The 21341-nt window shown below is 47.0% G+C and overlaps 1 protein-coding gene across 7 annotated transcripts in view; it reads right to left on the bottom strand.

Annotated features, from left to right (window-relative positions):
• Nucleotides 1-21341, bottom strand: part of CEP95 (centrosomal protein 95) — a 159294-nt gene that overhangs the window by 28195 nt on the left and 109758 nt on the right. For all 7 annotated transcript variants that reach the window (XM_029600760.1, XM_029600759.1, XM_029600761.1 and 4 more), the window contains 3 exons: nt 16553-16755; nt 15916-16057; nt 8018-8132 (listed from right to left, as the gene is read on the bottom strand). In XM_029600760.1, coding sequence (XP_029456620.1) covers nt 8018-8132; nt 15916-16057; nt 16553-16755 — 460 coding nt within the window. The remainder of the gene's footprint in view (nt 1-8017; nt 8133-15915; nt 16058-16552; nt 16756-21341) is intronic.

Below are 21341 nucleotides of genomic sequence, written 5' to 3'. Positions count from 1 at the left end.
CTTCACAATTAGCCCATTCAGTTGAAATTTTTAAACCCTGTGTTTTTCCCACTCCCAAAGTTCAACAGATTTTCTTACCTGTAACAGGACAGCAAGATGTTAGTCCTCACACATGGGTGACATCATCAGATGGAGCCCCAACACAGAAAAAACTTATGTCAAGGTTTCTAGAACTTTGACTGGGCACAATGAGTATGCCCAGCGTGCCCTAAAGTACATGTCCACACTGGGTCCCTCTCCAGTCTTATAACACAGAATTATATATATAAAAGAAAAATTAGGAGAAACCCAACCCCGCAGGGTGGCGAGCAGGTTTCGTGAGGACTAACATCCAGCTGTCCTCAGAGAACACCTGTTACAGGTAAGCAACTCTTTCTCAGAGGACAAGCAGGATGGTAGTCCAAACACCATGGGTGAATCCCTAGCTACAGGCTGTTCCCCAACATAAAAGGGGACCAGCAGTCACCCAACTAGGTGTTGATAACACAGGGGGGGGGAGGGAAAACAGCCTGAACCCAAACAAACAATGAGCCCTAAGCCGAGAGAGTTGGATTTTACACCTCAAACAGATTCCAAAGGACAGACTGGCTGAATCTACTGTCGCGTCAGCCATCCCTATCCAGACAATAAAGAGATGTGAATGTGTGGAGAGAACTCCACATTGCAGCCTTTCAGAGCTCCTCCAGGGGAAATGCTCACAAGTGGGCCACAGTTGCTACCATGACTTTGACAGGATGAGCCTTGACATGACCCCTAAGGTGCAGTCCCGCCCGGGCATATTAGAAGGAGATGCAATCCGCTAACCAACTGGATAGTGTCTGACAATGGCAATGCCCAACTTCTTCCTATCAAAATAAATAAAGTTGAGTGGACTGTCCGCTCCAGCCAGGCTAAGGCTCACTTGCAGTCCAAACTATGCAGTGCTCATTCACCTTTTTGTGAATGGGGACTGGGAAAGAATATTGGCAGGATGATTTGTTAAGATGGAAATCCATCACCACCTTAGACAGGAACTTATAGTGCATATGCAAGACCACTCTGTCATGATAAAATAATGTAAGGTGGATAAATCACTAAGACCTGGAGCTCTCTGACCCTGCACACAGAGTAATGGCCACCAAAAATATGACTTCCAGGTCAGATACTTCAAGTCAAAGGTGCATGGCGGCTCAAAAGGAGCTTTCATCAGCTGAGCTAACACCACATTGAGGTCCCAAGATACAACAGGAGACCTTAGGGAAGGCTTCAATTGAAGCAGGCCTCACATGAATTGTACAATTATAGGCTGTACAGAGATAAGCATACCATCTACAGCTTGAAGGTATATGCCAATTGCACTGAGAAGAACTCTTAAGTGGGTTTTTAAGTCAGCTTCCAATAGGTGTAGAAGATAATCAAGCAGATTTGTGTGGAGCAGGAGAACGGATCTAGGGCCTTCTGCTCACAGCACATGGAAAACCTCCCCTACTTCAGTCCATAAGGTTTTCTTGTGGAAGGCTTTCTAGAAGCCACCAGGACCCGAGACACATCCTTAGAGACAGAATGGTTGCAGAATTAACCTCAACATCTAAGCTGTGAGCAATAGGGCCAAAGGAGAGACATGAACGGTTGCAGCCATATGGCCTCAACATGTGCCAAGCTGACTCCTGCTGGCTCTGCTGAATCTCTGCTGCGATAGTCGTCAGAATGACGGCCCCTGCCTGAGATATGCTCTTGACCAGTCAATCATCCAGATAGGGGAAAACATACACCCCCAAGTCTGTGGAGGTGTGTCACCACCATGATGAGGCATTTTGTGAAGACTCATGAGGCTAACTCTAGTCCGAATGGCCGCACCCAGTACTGGAAGCGCTGTTTTCCCACCACAAATCGGAGATGCTTCCTGTGATTGGGGAAGATCTCGATGTGAGTATATGCATCCTTTAGATCAAGGAAGCATAGTCAGTCCCCTTTTTGCAAAAGGGGATCAAGGTGCACAGGGAAAACAAACATCTTGAACTTTTTTTTTTTTTAGAAATTTGTTCAAGGCCCTTAGGTCTAGGATCGAACAAAGCCCTCTTTGGAATCAGGAAGTATCTGGAGTAAAATCCTTGCCATCTCTGCCCTGGTGGGACTGGCTCAACCACTCTGGCCATTAAGAGGGAGGAGAGCTCAACTAGTGGTACCTCCTGATGCACTACCAGCCCACAAAATGGGCTTGGAAGGCAATTTAGCAGAACACCAAATAGATTTAATTGGTACTCTTGATGGATGATGGAAAGAACCCACTGCTCTGAGGTTATACTGGACCACTGGTCTGCGAAGAACCACAGCCTGCCCCTGACCAGAAGGTTCAACGTCCCGAGTATGGTGGTCTGAACTACGCTCCCTACGACCCAGTCAAAACCTTGTTCCTGGAGTTGACTAAGGTGCTAGCTGGGGCTTGGGAACTCTCTGCTGCCTGTGACGCCCACAGAAGACCTGCTAGTGTTGACGGGAGCGAGTGGGCAGAAGATAGTACTTCCTCTGCCGAAAGAAAGTCTTCCTCTGTTCTGTTCTCGCTGGCCTGCTAGAAGAGGAGGATGGGTCTGGAGTACTGGTGGAGAGTTTCATGGTGGTCCTGGAACTGGGCCATTGCATCCCTCACCCTATCTCTGAAGAGATTCTCCCCAGTACACGGCATGTAGGCGAGTTGCTCCTGTACCTCCGGTTGGAGATCTGAGGCCTGCAGCCATGCCACTCTGCGGGCACAGATTCCTGCTGCAGAGACCCTTGATGCAGTCTTGAAAACATCAAAGGTTGCTCTGATCTCGTGCATAAGGGCCTGGAGTGTGGGGAAGCACCAGCGACATGAGAGTGTCCTGCTGCTGTTGAGGCAGCTGTTCGGCCACTTCTTGCATCCGCTTCCAAGATGTCTCATGAGTACTGGCTCATGTAGATCTGGTAGGAAGCAATGTGGGCAATAAGTATGGCCCCATGAAAAACCTTCCTCCCAAGAGTATCCATCACTCTGCAGTCCTTCCCCAGGTTCGCCAAGGAATGGGTCTGACAACGCTTGGCCCTCCTGAGAGATTCGACCACCACAGATTGATGAGAAAACTGATGCTTATCGAATCCAGCAGCCTTCTGGACGAGGTAAACCCTGTCAGCCTTCTTATTAATGGGAGGCATTGTGAGGGGGTGTTCCCATATCCTCAGCAGCAGCTTATTAAGGATTTTGTGTACCAGGACCACCACGCTCTACTTAGGAAGCTCCATGAACTGCAGGATCTCAAGCATTTTGTGCCTGGCATCTTCTTCTGTCAGCAACTGAAATGGGATGGCTTCCACCATCAACCTAACAAACTCTCCAATGGTTAAGTCCTCAGGCGGAGTCTTCCTTCACTCTTCCGGAGAAGAGGGTCTGAGGGGAGGTCCTAGCTCTCAGTGGAGGACTCGGAGGTATCATCCTTCCCAGGAGTCATAGGGACCCTCATCCTCGCTGTATGCCACAAAGGATGAGGCCCTAGGCGCTCTGCCTTCATACAGAGGTGCAGGCACCGGCAAAGCTAGATGGGAGCTACAGGTCTTGGCGACTGCCAGCCTAGCTGGTGCTTCCTCCTTTTTTTCTCCTTTTGGGGAAGGGGGAGTCTCTTCCGAAGGGATGGGCTCCACCTTAACCAGGGTGGAACCAGACTGCTGGCGCTAACCTTTAAAAAGGAGATAGAGCAGCTTTTAAACTAGAACAAAGGGGAAAGCTGACAGTCGCTCAGCAGCGCATGGTTCAGAGAGAGGTATCTTCAAAGGATACTAATGATGCATTAGAATTAGGGCATCCCGACAGTGAGGTTCCAATAATTAGAAAAATAGTCCAAGTGCCTGTAACTAAAAAACTCACCTGAGCTAAAAAATTCTAACTTATCCCTATCAATTAAAAAGCAGAATGAAAATACAAACAAAAAACAAACTTTGAAATGTCTGTATGCTAATGCCAGAAGTCTAAGAAGTAAGATGGGAGAATTAGAATGTATAGCAGTGAATGATGACAGACTTAATTGGCATCTCAGAGACATGGTGGAAAGAGGATAACCAATGGGACAGTGCTATACCGTGGTACAAATTATATCGCAATGACAGAGAGGAGCACCCGGGAGGAGGTGTGGCGCTTTATGTCCAGGATGGCATAGAGTCCAACAGGATAAACATCCTGCATGAGACTAAATACAAAATTGAATCTTTAATGGGTAGAAATCCCTTGTGTGTCAGGGAAGACTATAGTGATAGGGGGATACTACCGGCCACCTGGTCAAGATGGTGAGACGGACAGTGAAATGGTAAGAGAAATTAGGGAAGCTAACCAAATTGGTAGTGCAGTAATAATGGGAGACTTCAATTACCCCAATATTGACTGGGTAAATGTATCATCGGGACACACTAGAGAGATAACATTCCTGGATGGAATAAATGATAGCTTTATGGAGTGATTGGTTCAGGAACAGACGAGAGAGGGAGCTATTTCAGATCAAATTCTCAGTGGAGCACAGGATTTGGTGAGAGAGTAACAGTGGTGGGGCCGCTTGGCAATAGTGATCATAATATGATCAAATTTGAATTAATGACTGGAAGAGGAACAGTATGCAAATCCACGGCTCTCGTGCTAAACTTTCAAAAGGGAAACTTTGATAACATGAGAAAAATTGTTAGAAAAAAAACTGAAAGGAGCAGCTACAAAAGTAAAAAAAAGTGTGCAAGAGGCGTGGTCATTGTTTAAAAATACCATCCTAGAAGCACAGTCCAGATGTATTCCACAAATTAAGAAAGGTGGAAAGAAGGCAAAACAATTACCAGCATGGTTAAAAGGGGGGGTGAAAGAAGCTAGTTTAGCCAAAAGTTCTTCATTCAAAAATTGAAAGAAGGATCCAGCAGAAGAAAATAGGATAAAGCATAAATGTTAGCAAGTTAAATGTAAGACATTGATAAGACAGGCTAAGAGAGAATTTGAAAAGAAGTTGGCTGTAGAGGCAAAAACTCACAGTAAAAACTTTTTAAAATATATCCGAAGCAGAAAGCCTGTGAGGGAGTCAGTTGGACCGTTAGATGATCGAGGGGTTAAAGGGGCACTTAGAGAAGATAAGGCCATCGAGGAAAGATTAAATGATTTCTTTGCTTCGGTGTTCACTGAAGAGGATGTTGGGGAGGTACCTGTACTGGAGAAGGTTTTCGTGGGTAATGAGTCAAATGGACTGAATCAAATCACGGTGAACCTAGAAGATGTGATAGACCTAATTGACAAACTGAAGAGTAGTAAATCACCTGGACCGGATGGTATACACCCCAGAGTTCTGAAGGAACTAAAAATTAACTATTAGTAAAAATTTGTAACCTATCATTAAAATCATCCATTGTACCTGAAGACTGGAGGATAGCAAATGTAACCCCAATATTTAAAAAGGGCTCCAGTTTTGGTTATGAGCGGTATTGGATAAACACGATTCTCCTGTAAAGAATACTGGTACTGATCTAAAGTATCCTCAGGACTGGCAGGGACCGACGACAGCACTGGGGGAAGCTCCCCCACCCCCATAGCCCTTGCCTGAGCTTTAGCAAAGGTGTTTAAGATGGCTGCCATCCCTGCACTGAGGGGAAATTGATCAGCCAGAAGCTCCTGCGGAGCAGAGTGTTTTTGAGCCCCTCGAGGCTTGGTTAATGCTGCAGACCCTGAAAAAGAGCTGCCTTCCCCTCCAGGTAGGCAGCAGGAGCAAATACCGGCCCTAGAAAGCCACACAGACGATTCTCCACATGCCACACACAAAGATTGGGGGGGGGGGGGGGGGGGAGGGCTGATCCGGGTACGTACAGGGAATGTCGCATACATTCCAGGATACCAACATCAAAAAGGATTTATTCAGAACTAAATCAAGGGGATAGAAACATTGAAAATAAACACAAAGACATGCCGTTAAGATGAATACCTCCCCAGCTAAAGCATTCAGTCTTTCCAAAATGCATACTAATTGAAATAGTCCATAATAAAAAATGCCTTAGTGACCTATGAAGAAATACCCCCACCCCCTCTTACCCAAAACCATAAGGTATTAGGTCAGAAACACCACACACCTCCCTTCCTGCCACATCCACCTCCAAAATCTCCTCTGAAATGGATTACAACAAATAGATAACTAAGAAAAGGAGCCTCCTGAGGTGGGAGAGGAAAATTAAAATCTCTCTCCAGCACTGTCTCTGTTGCACACAATCACGCTGCGTTCCCGGTACAGAGTAATGCTAGTTCACTTCCTCAGCAAAACTGTGAAACCTCCAATGAGAAAGACCAGGATTCCAAGTCTCTCAGAAAGCAAGCCAGTCAAGTAGAAAATGCTGCTTTAACGGGCCGGAATAACCTCATGGGTTTTCTCCAAGTGCTCTGCCAATCTCACCGCTTCCTCAGCTGACTGAAGCCTCGAAACGCCCTCCTGGAGATGTACATGGAATTGGCGGGGTTTAAGAGTGCAAATTGCAGGCCCAATTTATGCAGCCACATGCAGGCTGGGGAAAATTCCTTCTGAATCGCAGAAAGCTTGGATGAGCAATCTTGAAAAAGCAGTATGGTCTTATTGTCGTAGGTAGGGTTTTTGCCTGATCGCATCACCTGCAAGATCGCAACCTCGTGAGTAAAATCCAAAAACTTTGCTATGATCATGCAGGGCTGCTCTGCTTGGTCTCACCACACACCCAGCCTGTGCACACATTCAATACACAGATGGCCTCTGGACCTATCAAGGCCAAACTCATGTACTAACCACCGCCCCAGAAAGGCTGGAGATCTGCATCCTTGAGGGATTCAGGTAAGCCAATAAAACAAAGATTACTGCGGCATGATCGATTTTCAAGTTCTTCTAGTCTATCCTCATGCCACTGGATCGCCATGGTCACACTTCTCAATTACGCTTCAGAAGCCATGACTATCATTAGCAGCAGAAATCCTCTGCTCCATATCTCCTATATGAGTTTCATATGCAGCCATATATTGGGTCACCTCATCTAGCTTAGTGGAGATCTTCTGAAATTCGGGACCTAATGCTGCAACTGCCGTTTGTAATTCCGCAATCGCTTCAACTCGGCACAGCAATGGAGTCTGAGGCTGGTGGAATGGCCGCCATCTTTCCGGCACTCAGTCGGTGCTTCTCTTTCACTTTTTACTTTTCCCTCTTAGCGAAATGAGCCGACATACTGTCTAAAGGAAGCCCCAAGTGAGGATCTGGTTGGTAAGTCTCAAACTGAGTAAGAGGGATGGCAAATGCGAAGGATGGAGGTCAAGGAAGCACGAAGTAAGAAAAGGCACATCTGACGCCATGCAAGGCATCACATGATCCTCCTCCCCCTCCCCTTTCCATTTTATTCCAAAGGAAGATATGAACATAAGAAATTGCCATATTGGGTCAGGCCCAACATTGCCATATTGGGTCAGGCCCAACATCCTTTTTCCAACAGTGGCCAAACCAGGTTGCAAGTACTTGGCAAGTACCCAAACAGTAAGAAGATCCCATGTTACTGATGTCAGTAATGGCAGAGGCTATTCCCTAAGTCAACTTGATTAATAGCAGTTAATGGACTTCTCCTCCAAGAACTTATCCAAACCTTTTTTAAACCCAGCTACACTAACTGCACTAACCACATTCTCTGGCAACAAATTCCAGAGATTAATTGTGCATTGAGTGAAAAAGAATATTAAGTACTCTAACAATTCAATAGTTCCCTTGGGTAATCATCTAAGGAAGACCATCCCCACCTTTAGAAACCAATATTCTAACGCACAATTCTCAGCTATGGGACTGCAGGGCAAGTGCCACTATATTTATAGTGGGAGCTACATTTTTTTTTTTAAGTTCTCCTATATATTTTTGGGTAACACCACCTCTTGCCCTAACCCAGAGGTTCATCCTTTTCGTGATCACAGACAAGGGTATTGGTAGGATCCTGTAAATCATTTAGAACTTCAGTTCAATATCTCTCATCTCACTCTTATGTTCCACTTGGGCTCCCATGGTCTCCAGTGTCTCACCTGGCTGGTGTCTCTTCCTTCGATATTCCATGAAACTGTCACTGTGCTGAGACAGTTTATCTTCATCTCTGGACTCATCTACTTGGGTTGGTGCACCCAGAGCTCTTTTTAACATCTGTCAAGGGAAAGCAGCTGTTGATTAGATTCTTGCACATGTTCTAGTTAGGAATATCACTGTAAATGAATCCTGTAACTACTGCCCATTGAAAGGAGTTTTGGTTAGATTATGGCTCTGTTACTTTAAAGATGAAATTGTAACAGTATGTCAGGCTGATAATTGCATTATTGAGTAGACCACTGCAGAATAATTGTTAGCAGGCAGGATACCAGCTAATATTACATGGGTTGAATTTTAATGTTATGGAAAGCAGAGTTGCTTACCTGTAACAGGTATTCTCCCAGGACAGCAGGATGTTAGTCCTCACAGATGGGTGACATCATCAGATGGAGCCCATCATGGAATACTTTTGTCAAAGTTTCTAGAAACTGACTGGCACACTGAGCATGCCACCAACCCCACAGCCACATGGGGTTGGTGGCATGCTTCAGTCTCGTGTCAAAGCAGAAAAATACAAGTGCGGAAGCTGCCTACCAATGGGTGCAAGTGGGTATTTCTCGTTTAGAGCACATACATAAATAGGGGTCCCTTATGTCTCCCGAGGAACTGCGCTCCTGTTACTCATTGAACTCTGTTGATTTTTTACTTTACGCTAAACTGTATCATATTACCAAAAGGGCACTTAGGAATGGTACTATGTGGTTGTCCAGTACCCTCTTTGAAAATTATTGCTCACACGCAAACCAAATCAAAGGGCTTATATCAAAAATCTATCAGATACTTGGTGCACATGTGCTAACGCCATTTCAATAACAAGCAGTATGGATTGAGGATCTTGAGCAAGATTTAACACCCAATGATTGGGATCTTATATTTCTGACTGCTATGTTCGATATCAGCCAGACTACAAGAGAACTGTTACAAGATGCTCTACCGCTGGCACTTCTCACCGGATAGACTCCACAGGGAGACTCCTACTGTATCGCAGTATTGTTGGCGTCAATGTGGCGTGGTGGGCACTTATTATCATGTGTGGTGGCAATGCCCGCTAGTCTCCACGTTTTGGTGGACAATTACTGCATGGGCTTCTGATATCCTTTGCACGTCTTTACCAGTTAAGCCCTGGCATGCTCTTTTGAGTCTACCGCTGGAAACTATAAGCAAGGACTCTCAGCGCTTCTTACAGCAAGTTTTTATTGCAACCCGTCTGACATTGGCTCTTCACTGGAAAGACAGTTCAGTGCCCAGCTTACCTGAGGTTCAGCAGACACTGCATGGCATTTATCAACTTGCTCGTCTTACTGCGATTCATCACGATTGGCTGCCAACGTTTCTCAAGATTTGGGGGCCCTATCAAGTTTGGATGGCAACTCAAGGCTAAAGCTTTGTGCAGTGTTGATATACCTTGTTAGTCTGGAACATAGTTATGTTGCTTAACTCCTCAGGTTTACTAGGGCCTAAAAACATGCACTCCTTTATATGTTTGCCAATCTTTGCACTGAATATGGAATATTTTATTTATTTATTTAAACATTTTTCTATACCGACCTTCAAGGTTAAATACCATATCAGATCGGTTTACATCGAACAGGGGTAGATAACTGAAACAACTGAAGGAACAACTTTTGTTTTTCATAATCAAAGAAAAACCAAGGAAACAAAAGTTACATTTAACGTGGACCATGAACTTGGAAGCTTAGGCAGCTGGAAGAAAAAGGCCCGAAGAGGGCATCAACTTAGATTAAGTAAAAGGGAGAGATCACAAATTCCAGTCTAGTGTTAGTCCACCTATTAGAGGAAGTATCAATGCCAAGGACCTTATGCCTTACCAATGTTATCGCTTTATCACTTTATTACGCCCCTTTATTTGTTGTCGTGAGGGGAAGGAGGGAGGGGAGGGTGGGGAAGAAAAGTTTTAAAAATTCTTTATTGAAGCATTGGAATACATGTTCAATATGCATCTTCATTTTTGGTGCAGGTATTACTGTTGTATATTGCTTGGATTGTATTGTTGTACCGTTATAATACTTCTGCTTTAATAAAAGTGTTTACAAACAAAAAAAGAAAAATACAAGTGAAAAAAAAAAAATGCAGACGAACCCACCTCCGCAGGGTGGCAGGCGGGTTTCTTGAGGACTAACATCCTATTGTCCTGGGAGAGCACCTGTTACAGGTAAGTAACTATGCTTTCTTCCAGGACAAGCAGGATGGTAGTCCTCACAGATGGGTGAATACCAAGCTACAGGCTGCCCCTGGAACACACTGGGCCAACAGACACCTAATAACGTGCAACAGGCACAACAGGAGTGCTCTTGGCAACAACGGAGCAGAATGAACCTCATACTGGGCCCTAGGTAGGGAGAGAGTTGGGTTCTCACACTGGGAATAGGTTGCAGAGGACAAACTGGCCAAAGACGCTGTCCTGTCGACCATCCTTGTCCAGACAGTAATGGGCTGTGAAGGTGTGGAGGGAACTCCACGTCACAGCCTTACAGATTTCGGCAATATGGACTGCCCGGAAGTGTGCAGACACTGCCATTGCCCTTTATTGAGTGCGCTTTCACTCGGCGCCCCGAGCAGAAGGCCCGCTTGCTGATAATAGAAAGCGATGCAGTCCGCCAATCAATCGGACAGGGTCTGCTTGCCCACCTCAACGCTAAGTCTATTTTTGTAAAAGGCGACAAAAAGTTGGGTGGGCTGCAGTGAGCTCTAAATAAAAAGTGAGAGCACGCTTGCAGTTCAAGGTGTGCAGAGTCCGCTCAACTGGATGAGAGAGTGTGGCCTCGGGGAAAAAAGGTGGGCAACATGATGGACTGATTTAGGTGAAAGTCAGTCACTACCTTAGGCAGGAACTTAGGATGAGTGTGCAGCACCACCCTGTCGTGAAAGAACCTCATGTAAGGCAGATAGGTCACTAGGGCCTGCAGCTCAATGACTCTGTGAGCAGAAGTAACTGCTACTAGGAAGATAACCTTCCAAGTGAGGTGTTTCAACTCGCAGGAGCGCAGGGGCTCAAACGGAGGCCACATGAGCCACGCCAGCACTATGTTGAGGTCCCAGGCCACAACAGGACGACGTAGTGGAGGCTTCAATTGAAGTAAGCCTCTCATAAAGCAGCCCGCTAAGGGCTGCATCAAGATCGGAGTGTCGCCCACTCCTCGGTGATAGGTACTGATGGCACTCAGATGTACCAGGACTGAGGTAGTCTGTAGCCCAGATTCCGAGAGGCGCCAGAGGTAGTCCAAAAGCCTAGGTGTTGGGCAAGTGAAAGGTTCAAGACCCTGATCTGCACACCAGGACGAAAACCTCTTCCACTTCGCTTGGTAGGACTTCTGTGTGGAAGGCTTACGCGAAGCTACCAGGACTTGCAAGACATCATCCGAAAGGTCGAGGGACTGCACTAGCCTCTCAACATCCAGGCCGTGAGGGCCAACAACAGAAAAGTTCGGGTGGCGTAGCCTGCCCTGATCCTGTGTGAGGAGGTTGGGCGAGGTGCCCAGGTGGATGGGCTCCTGGACTGACAGGTTGCAGAGGATTGGAGACGAGACCTGTCGCGGTCAATGCGGGGCTATGAGGATCATGGAGCCTCGGTCCTATTGTAGCTTCATGAAAGTCTTGCCTATGAGCAGAATCTGAGGGTATGCATACAGGAGACCCACACTCCAGGGGTGGGCAAAGGCATCCACAAGCTGGGCCCTTTCCCTCTCAAGCAGTCCGCCTTGTGGTTCTGCGAGATCACAAAAGAGATCCATGTCCAGCTGACCCCACGGGCAGAAGATCTCGTTCGCCACCGAGGGGTTGAAGGACCACTTGTGGGGGTGGAATGTCTGACCGAGGCAATCCACCACCACATTCTCCGCCCCTGCCAAGTAGATTGCACACAGGATTATGGAACGTGACAGGGTCCAGGCCCAGATTGGTGCTGCCTCTTGGCAGAGGAGATAAGAACCTGTGCCCCCCTAATTGTTCATGTACCATATGGCCACTTGGTTGTCCGTCTGAATCAAGATGACCCTGTTGGACAGGCAGTCCTGGAATGTGTAGACCGCATTCCACATCACTCGGAGTTCCAGGAAGTTTATCTGGCATCTCGCCTTGGGCTTTGTCCACACTCCTTGTGTGTGGAGGCCACTGAAACGGGCCCCCCAGCCTAGGTTGGAGACATTCGTGGTCAGGATCACCTGAAAGGGAAGTCCCTTGCTCAGGTTGGATTCGTAGGCCCACCAGGCGAGGGAGAGCTGAAGTGGTTTGGTTATTCGGACCAGTACAGAGAATTCTTGAGAGGCTTGGGCCACTGAGACCACAGGGGCCACTGCGTAACCCTCATGGCCAGGCGGGCCATTGGGGTAACGTGTACAGACGCCACCATGTGATCCAGCAACTTCAAGAGCAGGTGGGCCGAGGCCGTCTGCTGGTGTCGGATGGACCTGGCTAAGCCCGCCAGGGTGGCTATGCATTTGCTGGGAAGAAACGCCTTGGCCATTGTGGTGTCCAGATCCGCCCCAATAAAACTGGGCCACTGGGATGGCATCAGCTGGGATTTCAGGAACTTGATGAGGAACCGCAGCGATTGGAGGAGCCCCACTGTCACATTTAGGGACTGCAGGGCTCCTTCCTTGAAGAACTCCTGATGAGCCAATCATCCAGATATGGGAACACATGCACCCCTTTTCGGCGTAAATGTGCTCCCACCACTGCCAGGCACTTTGTGAAGACCCGGGGTGCGGAGGCAAGCCCGAAGGGGAAAAACCCTATACTGGAAGTGCCGCCAGCCTATGACGAAGTGCAGATATTTCCGATGAGGTGGAAAGATGGTGATGTGCGCATAGGCGTCCTGTAGATCGAGAGAACAGAGCCAGTCCCCTTGATGCAGAAGCAGGAGTAAGGTATCCAGGGATACCATTTTGAACCATTCACTCCAGAGGAACTTGTTTAAGGCTCAGAGGTCAAGGATGGGATGGAGGCCACCTGTTCTCTTTGGTATGAGAAAATATCTGAAGTAGAAGCCCCGGCCGAGCTGGGCCCAGGGGACCAATTCCACGGCTTTGGACTGTAGCAGGGCCGAGAGTTCTAACTCAAGGGTTGTTGCACGTTGCACGAGTCTCCACGCCAGAGAGGGCGGGGAGTATGGGGGAACATTGAGCAGGTTCATGCAGTAACTCCATGCTACAATGGCTAACTCCCAGCTTTTTGCTAATAGGCAGAGCTGCCCCCCATCAGTAGGTTGGAAGGCACGGGCACTGGGGATAGACTGCTGCTCTCTCTGTGCCAGTCAAAAGCCAGCTGCAGGGCTGGGCTGAGGGCCTGGCTGAGCCCAAGGGTGGCCCTTTTGGGTAGTCTGGGCCGGAGGAGAACGTGAGGGCGGAGAATAATATCTCTGTTGCCTGTAAAATTGCCTTCTGGAATCTCTACATGGCGCCCTGCAGGTCGCCAAGGAGGGGTCGGAGGTGGTAGACAGCTGACACAGGGTCTCATGGTGATCCTTGAGCTGGGCCACTGCATCCAGGATTTTGTCCCCAAACAGGTTCTCCCCTGCACAGGGGAGGTCAGCTAGTTTATCTTGGACCTCCAGACAAAGGTTGGATGCCTTCAGCCAGGCCCAGCGTCAGGCACGTCTGCACATCGTTGAGACCCTTGCCACCATCTCAAAGACGTCATAGGCTGCCCTCACTTCATGCTTCCTGGCTTCAAATCCTTTATGGAGAATGGATTCCAGGCCCTCCTCAAACTGTTGTGGTAGGGCCTCGGCAAACTCTTGGACTTGTTTCCAGAGGTTCCGGTTGCACTGGTTCATGTACAACTGGTATGCCGCTATTATTGCTCCTTGGAAAACTTTCCAGCCTAGAGCATCTAAGGCTCTACGGTCTTTTCCTGGAGATGCGGAGGAGTGACGGCAGGTTCTCTTGGCCTTTTTTTGGGCTTGATTCCACTACCACTGATTAGTGAGGCAACTGGCTCTTCTGGAAGCCCAAGGCTTGTTGCACTAGATAGGTGGCATCCGTCTTTTTGTTGACCAGAGACACGGAACCCGGATGTTCCCAAAACCGGTAAAAGGAGGTCCAGGAGAACCTCATGTACTGGGACTGCCATCACCTCCTTAGGGACGTCCACGAATTGGAGGACCTCCAACATCTTGTGGCGGGCATCCTCTTCGGTTAAAAGTTGGAAGGGAATGGTCTCCGCCATCGCCTGCACAAAACTCACAAAGGATAAGTACTCCGGAGGCGAGCACCACCTCTCATCTGGCGGAGAAGGCTGAGGGACGGGATCCGGTACCGGCGGCATCGCCCATGGAGATGGGCGTGGAGCAGCATCCTCCTCCTCCGAAGAGCCCAGAATCGAGACGGGGGGAGGCACTAGTGGTAGACAGAGCACCGGGGAGCCCGCCAGTACGGGCTGCGTCGGTAAGGCACTGAGCAGCATGTCCAGCCTTTCCAGCAGAGGTGCCAACATGGAGGGTGCCGGTTCTGATGCCGGTATGGGGGCCGGCACCAGTGGCTGCTGGAGACCCCGAAGGGCATTTAGCACTGCCACTTGAACCACGTGGTCCAACTCCTCTCTGAACGCGGGTGTGGACAAAACAGACACTGGAATAGGAGGCAGGCAGGCTGGGCGTCACTGGAGCATCCACAGGCATCTGCGGAGGCTGGGTGCCCTGCACAGTATCGGTGGGGAATGCCCTGAGCTCGGAGGAGGACGGGGCCTCCTCCCCTCGGGGCCTTGGTCAAGGCTAATGCTGCTCTGGTGTCAGCGCCGGAAGGTGATGACTGTCTGTGCCGGTGTCTATGCTTCCCACGGTGCTCGGTCCGATCCTTCTCTGGCGCAGAGGAAAACGATCCAGAAGCCTTTGAATGTCCTGATGCCGGTGAAGGGCGATCTCCCCCCCCCCTTGCTCATCGCAGCAGGGTACCGAAGGTGAAGGTCCCGAGTCAGATTGATCCCGCGACTCGATATACCCGGTACCAAACAAGTGCTCCATCTTTTCCGGGCGGGCATGCCGGCCTTAGGGGGTCATCCGAGCACATCTGGGACCCCGATGGACATTGTGGGAAGGGGCAGAAGTTGTGTGGATCCGTGATAGACATAGTCCTCGGACAATCTGAGCACTTCCTAAAACCGGTCACCATTGAAAAAAGGGGATGGCACACGGTTGATGGCCAGCGGTCACTGGGAGGTAGACGCTCAGGAACAGGCCACAACAATGCGAAAAAATACCTACCGAACGCCAGAGGAATCAATTTGTGATGGGGGACCCCAAGGCGGGGAAATAAATCAAAGAAAAACATCAAAATTCTTCCGGGAGGGAAAAATTAAAGGAGAGCTCCACCAACCACGAGGAAACAGCACTGTGGAAAAAAGGATATTGAAGCAGGATCCCGTGTGGCTATGGGTTGGTGGTATGCTGGGCATGCTCAGTGTACAAAAGTATTCCGTGACTGGCTCCATCTGATGATGTCACCCATCTGTGAGGACTATCATCCTGCTTGCCCTGGGAGAAGGTTGAATTCTGAGGGAAGGTTATTTTCTTATTATGGGAAGATTGTTGAATTATTTCAAATACATTTTTATTGAAAGTTGTTTTGGATTATTATTGACTGCTTTATGACCAAGTATTTTGTAGTTGCACATGCCCTCCTTTGATCCAATTTTTTAGTCACCCAATCTTATTTTCATGTCCCATGGTTTCTCCAACATAACCCCAAGGCCACTTCCTAGGATAGATTTTGGCTACATATTATGTTAGGTTGCAATATTGCTGCCACTACTTGCCCATAGGATGTTATGATTCTATTGGATCAGTTTTGGGAATATAATAACAAACAGTAATCAAAGGACTTACTAAATCAAGTTCTTGTAATCTCTGAGACAGCTTTTCTGACTTCTCCTGCAGCTCTTGCTCAGATAATAGATATTTTGCTCTTCTGCAGGAAAGTGGTTCATCTGTGAACAAGGCTGTAATGTCCTCTTCCCATTCCCTAGAGCTAGGAAGGAAAGGAATATACAGTAAATAGCAGGATTCAGAAATACAGTGCACCCCCATTACTTGCCAAAAAAAGACTAAAAAAGGTTTAAACCAAGCTATGGTGACAGAGGATAGGACTAGAGATACAAGGAAGTGCTTTAACTCCTTCCTCCAAATGCAGACTATAGCCTTAGAAACTGTTTTAAGACTTTATTAATACTTATATTAATGCTATGAAGACTCTATCAAACAAATTCTGAACTAGACTTCTGTCCTCATTAAGTTTCCCTCAAAACAAGTCTGCAACACATTTCCAGCTGAGTGACAAGGGCATTTGAAGGTGAACTATGCAGAGGACAGACTGCATTTCTGTTCATCTCAGATGCATTTGAAATGAAGACGATTTAACACTTCTCAGAGTTCAGTATTCTGATCAGAAAGGTTTTTATAATGATAATGGAGTGGCAGGAGTCTCTCTAAATTATTGCGATTTTGTGATAGATATGACATGCACCTGGCTGCATTATCAGACTGTGCTGTGCAGTGAGTTGTCTTAGGCAAGCGCCATGCTGCAGGCTCCTCCTGTGAGGTCATATCTTCCTCCTCACTGATGGACTCCCATTCATCCTTCTCCCCTGCATTGCTCTGCAGAGTCAGGAACTTCACATCTGGCAGGCTCCGAAAGGCAACTTTCTTTAGTGCAGAAGCTGAAGAGCTCTATGGTAAACCAGGTCAAAAAGGTCACAATTAATCAATAGCAAAGAGAAGTTGGGAGAGAATGAAGTTTTCTCCTGCTCCATTGGTTTTCCAGCTCAATGACAACAAGGGTTGGGATCCGTGCCCCTAATGTTATTTATATCACCCACCCAACTTAGCCCAGGCATTGCAGTGATGGTCCTCGGCCAAGGGACAGAAACCACAACTTCATCTGGTAACTGGCTAGCATGGACCCTAATTCTGGAGAATAGGTGTTGCTGTTAACCAATGACGGAGACCCACCTCCAGGGACTATGAGCACTGCCTGCACAGCATCCCTATAATTGGCCAATTCAGACAGCAGAGTCCTGCTGACCTTAGAATCAAATCCAGGCTCTACTTACCAGTACTTGCCACTGAGCCACTAGGTCAGTCCAGGAGAGGGAGTTTTAAAACAATTTTTTCTCTCAAAATGGAGCAAATGCAGTAGGTTTGTCAGCAGACTAATTTTTACAGACAGTTCATAAATGAACTGTCTAAGAAAGCAGGACAAAAGTCCATACATGTAATGAGACAACATCAGGAATCAGGACACACTTGTTTTGAAAAAGTCTATGCATGTACTGAGCACAACTGCAAATATTGAAGGAGACTGGGCCACCACTGCCTTGAAGGTGTTCTCTGCAGAGAACTGCACAATTGACAGTTGCTGGGTTTTTATATTTTTTATTAAACACTGACAACAGCCTTCAACATTTGTTTTTGTTGGTAATGGACAGTTTATCAAAAAATATTTGTATTTTCTGTTCATCTAAAGTATGGTATAATGGCTTTAATTAATTTATTTAATTTATTTATTTAAAAGCATTTATATTCCAATCTAAAACTCTTGGTGGATTACATAGCTACATACACAGTTTTTAAATTAACAAACACATCAATACAAAACTAAACAGCCGCCATAATTTAAACATAACACAAACGGAACTTAAAAAAAAAAAAAAAAAGACATTCAAATATTAATCTCCAAAAGCTAAAATATAAAAAATGTGCTTTCAACTTTTTTCTAAAATGAATTAAATATTGTTCTTCTCTAATATCCAAATGGTAAGTTATTTCATAAAGAGGAACCTGCCACCTTAAATAGCAGATTTCTGGATTCCATTAATTGAGCCACTTTTATAGTAGGAACTACTTGCTGATTGAAGGGTATGGCTAGGTTGATATACCGGGACAGCTTCAGAAATACATGCAAGTACCAGATTCTGCTGTGCTTTACACATCAAAAATAAAACTGAACATTCACCATTTTATAGAGAGCCAATGGAGAGAAGCTAAAACAGGTTGAATATGTTAATTTATCTTCACACCTGAAATCAAGCGAGCAGCGGAGTTCAAGATCAACTGCAAAAATTTCAGTGGGGAATTTGGCAAACCCAAAAAAACAAAAAACATTGCAGTAATCTAGAGATGATAGAATTAATCATTGTGTCGCCACAATGATTATGCAGAAGATGCAGTTTATAATAGCATGACTGAACCAATACCTTAAAATGCAGGCGAAGGGATAATGCTGAATCTATAAAAACACCTAAATTTCTAACCTGATCTCTAATGAGGATAGGAGTCCCATCAAATTGAATAGTAGGGAAAGAATAAACTTTCCCTAGTCTAGATAGCATTAACACCTCTTTTTTTATATTCAGTTTCAGTTTATTCCTAATTAACCAACTATTAATCTGATTTAAACAGTCTAATAACTTCCTCTGAGCTGTCTCCACTGAATTACTACTTGGGAAGAAAAACTGAATATCATCTGCATACAAGTTAAAAGAGTCTTCCAGCTTACAGGCCAATACAGTAAAAATCGCGGGAGAGCGGGCAAGTGCCCACTCAGGCCACCTTCCTGTGCGCATGATTCAGTAAATAAAATTATTCAAATTAGGGCCCGCGGTAAAAAGAGGCGCTAGGGACACTAGCGCATCCCTAGCGCCTCTTTTTTGACAGGAGCGGCGGCTGTCAGCGAGTTTGACAGCCGACGCTCAATTTTGCTGGCGTCGGTTCTCAAACCCATTGACAGCCACGGGTTCGGAAACCGGACGCCAGCAAAACTGAGTGGCCGGTTTTCAACCCGTGAGCCGATTTAAATTTTTTTTTTTTTTTTTTTTTTTTTTTTTAATTATTTTTAACTTTTGGGACCTCAGACTTAATATTGCCATGCTGTTAAGTCGGAGGGTGTACAGAAAAGCAGTTTTTACTGCTTTTCTGTACATTTTCCTGGTGCCGAGAGAAATTAACGCCTACCTTTGGGTAGACGCTAATTTCTGAAAGTAAAATGTGCGGCTTGGCTGCACATTTTACTTACTGAATCTCACGGGAATAACTAATAGGGCCATCAACATGCATTTGCATGTTGCGGGCGCTATTAGATTCAGGGGGGTTGGACGCGCGTTTTCGACACACCATTACCCCTTACTGAATAAGGGGTAAAGCTAGCGTGTCAAAAACGCGCGTCCAACAGGCCTGTACTGTATCGGCCTGTTGGAGAGTAGTAAACAAAAAGGAATTAAATAAACATTGAATAAAGAAGAAAATTATTCCTTACCTGCTAATTTTCGTTCCTGTAGTACCAAGGATCAGTCCAGACAGGAGGTTATCTCCCCCTTCCAGCAGATGGAGTCAGAGAACTTTGAAAGATGCTTCCTTATAAGGTAGTGCACCCTCTACTAATCCTCAGTATGGAGTATATCAAAGCAAAGAGGAAAACCAGGATGGATCAAGAACAATAGAATTAAGTAACAAATAACAGTGTGCAATGGGCACAAAACAGTGTCAAACAACAAACTTGCAGAATGAACCATTAACCAGCCAAAGGGAAAAAGATGCTGAAAAACAATTTGAGCAGAGAGGCATTCCCAAACCCAATAAACAGTCAGGGAGGGCATCTGGACTGATCCTTGGTACTACAGGAACGAAAATTAGCAGGTAAGGAATAATTTTCTTTTCCTGTATGTACCAGGATCAGTCCAGACAGTGGGATGTACCAAAGCTTCCCTACGTAGGGTGGGCCCCAAAAAGCCCTGCTCAAATGACCCTAGAGCCAAAGGAACCAAAAGTAGGTGACTGTTTGTGTAGACGATAATGACGAGCAAAAGTATGTAACGATTTCCAAGTTGCAGCTTGACAAATCTCCTGGAACGAGAGCGATTGCATCTCCGCCCAGGAAGCAGCTTGAGCTCGAAGAGAATGGCCTCGACACCCACTGGAGGTTGTCGACCCGCCCCAATGTAGGCCAACGAGATCGCCTCTTTCAGCCTGCGAGCAATGGTAGTTTTTGACGCCTTGGCCCCCTTCTTCGGACCATGCCAGAGAACGAAAAGATAGTCCGACAAGCGAAAATCATTAGTGACTTCCAGATAGAGAATGAGGATACGCTTAACATCTAGCTTGCGTAAATCCGCCGATGCGTCCGCTGAGAAGGACGGAAGCTCTACCGTCTGATTCAAGTGGAACTCGGAAACCACCTTGGGCAGAAAAGCAGGCTCAGTGCGCAAGGAAACTCCCGAATCCGTAAAACGAAGGTAGGGCTCTCGGCAAGAGAGTGCTTGAAGCTCCGAGATTCTGCAGGCAGATTAGATAGCTACCAGGAAAACCGTCTTGAGAGTGATGTCCTTGAGGGTCGCAAAACGCATGGTTCAAAGGGTGGCCCGACCAAGGTTCGGAGAACGAGATTGAGACTCCACGAGGGATAAAGAGCGTGGACCGGAGGTTTCATGTGCTTCACCCCCCTGAGGAATCGGATGATATCCGGGTGAGAGGAAAGGGAAGTTCCCTCTCGTTGATGAAGTAGAGAGCCTAGGGCAAAGACTTGCACTCTCAACGAGTTGTAGGCCAGACCCTTGTCCAGTCGATGTTGAAGAAAAGATAGAATCTGAGCCACCGAGGCGGTCCGTGGCGACACAGGTATGGAGGCACACAAGTTCTCAAAAACCTTCCATACCCTGACATAGGAGATGGAGGTAGATATCTTTCTAGCCTTGAGGAGAGTCGAGATAATGGCCTCTGGGTATCCACACCGTCTCAGCCAGTGCCTCTCAAAAGCCAGGCCGCAAGACAGAAGCAATCGGCCTGGGCGAAAGATACCGGACCCTGACGCAGCAAGCGTGGAAGGTGACCCAAACGAAAAGGTCCGTCCACTGCGAGGTTGATCAAGTCTGCAAACCACGGGTGACGGGGCCATTCTGGCGGCACCAGAATTACCGGGCCCTGGTGGGACTCTATTCTCCGGAGCACCTTGCCCACCAGAGGCCAAGGGGGAAACATGTAGAGAAGAACGTGACGGGGCCAGGGGAGGACTAAGGCATCCACTCCCTCTGTGCCGTACTCTCTTCTGCGACTGAAGAACCGAGCTGCCTTGGCATTCCGGGAGGTTGCCATTAGGTCCAGGTAGGGGGTCCCCAATCTGTGGAACAGGAGATTCACCGCCTCCTCAGAGTTCCCACTCTCCGGGATCTAGATGTTGACGACTGAGAAAGTTGGCTTGAACGTTGTCTACGCCTGCAATGTGGGAAGCCACTAAGCGGGAGAGGTGAGTCTCCGCCCACGCC

This window comes from Rhinatrema bivittatum, chromosome 4 (assembly GCF_901001135.1).
Source record: "Rhinatrema bivittatum chromosome 4, aRhiBiv1.1, whole genome shotgun sequence".
NCBI classification, from domain to species: domain Eukaryota; kingdom Metazoa; phylum Chordata; class Amphibia; order Gymnophiona; family Rhinatrematidae; genus Rhinatrema; species Rhinatrema bivittatum.
This window is presented reverse-complemented; position numbering and strand designations above follow the sequence as displayed.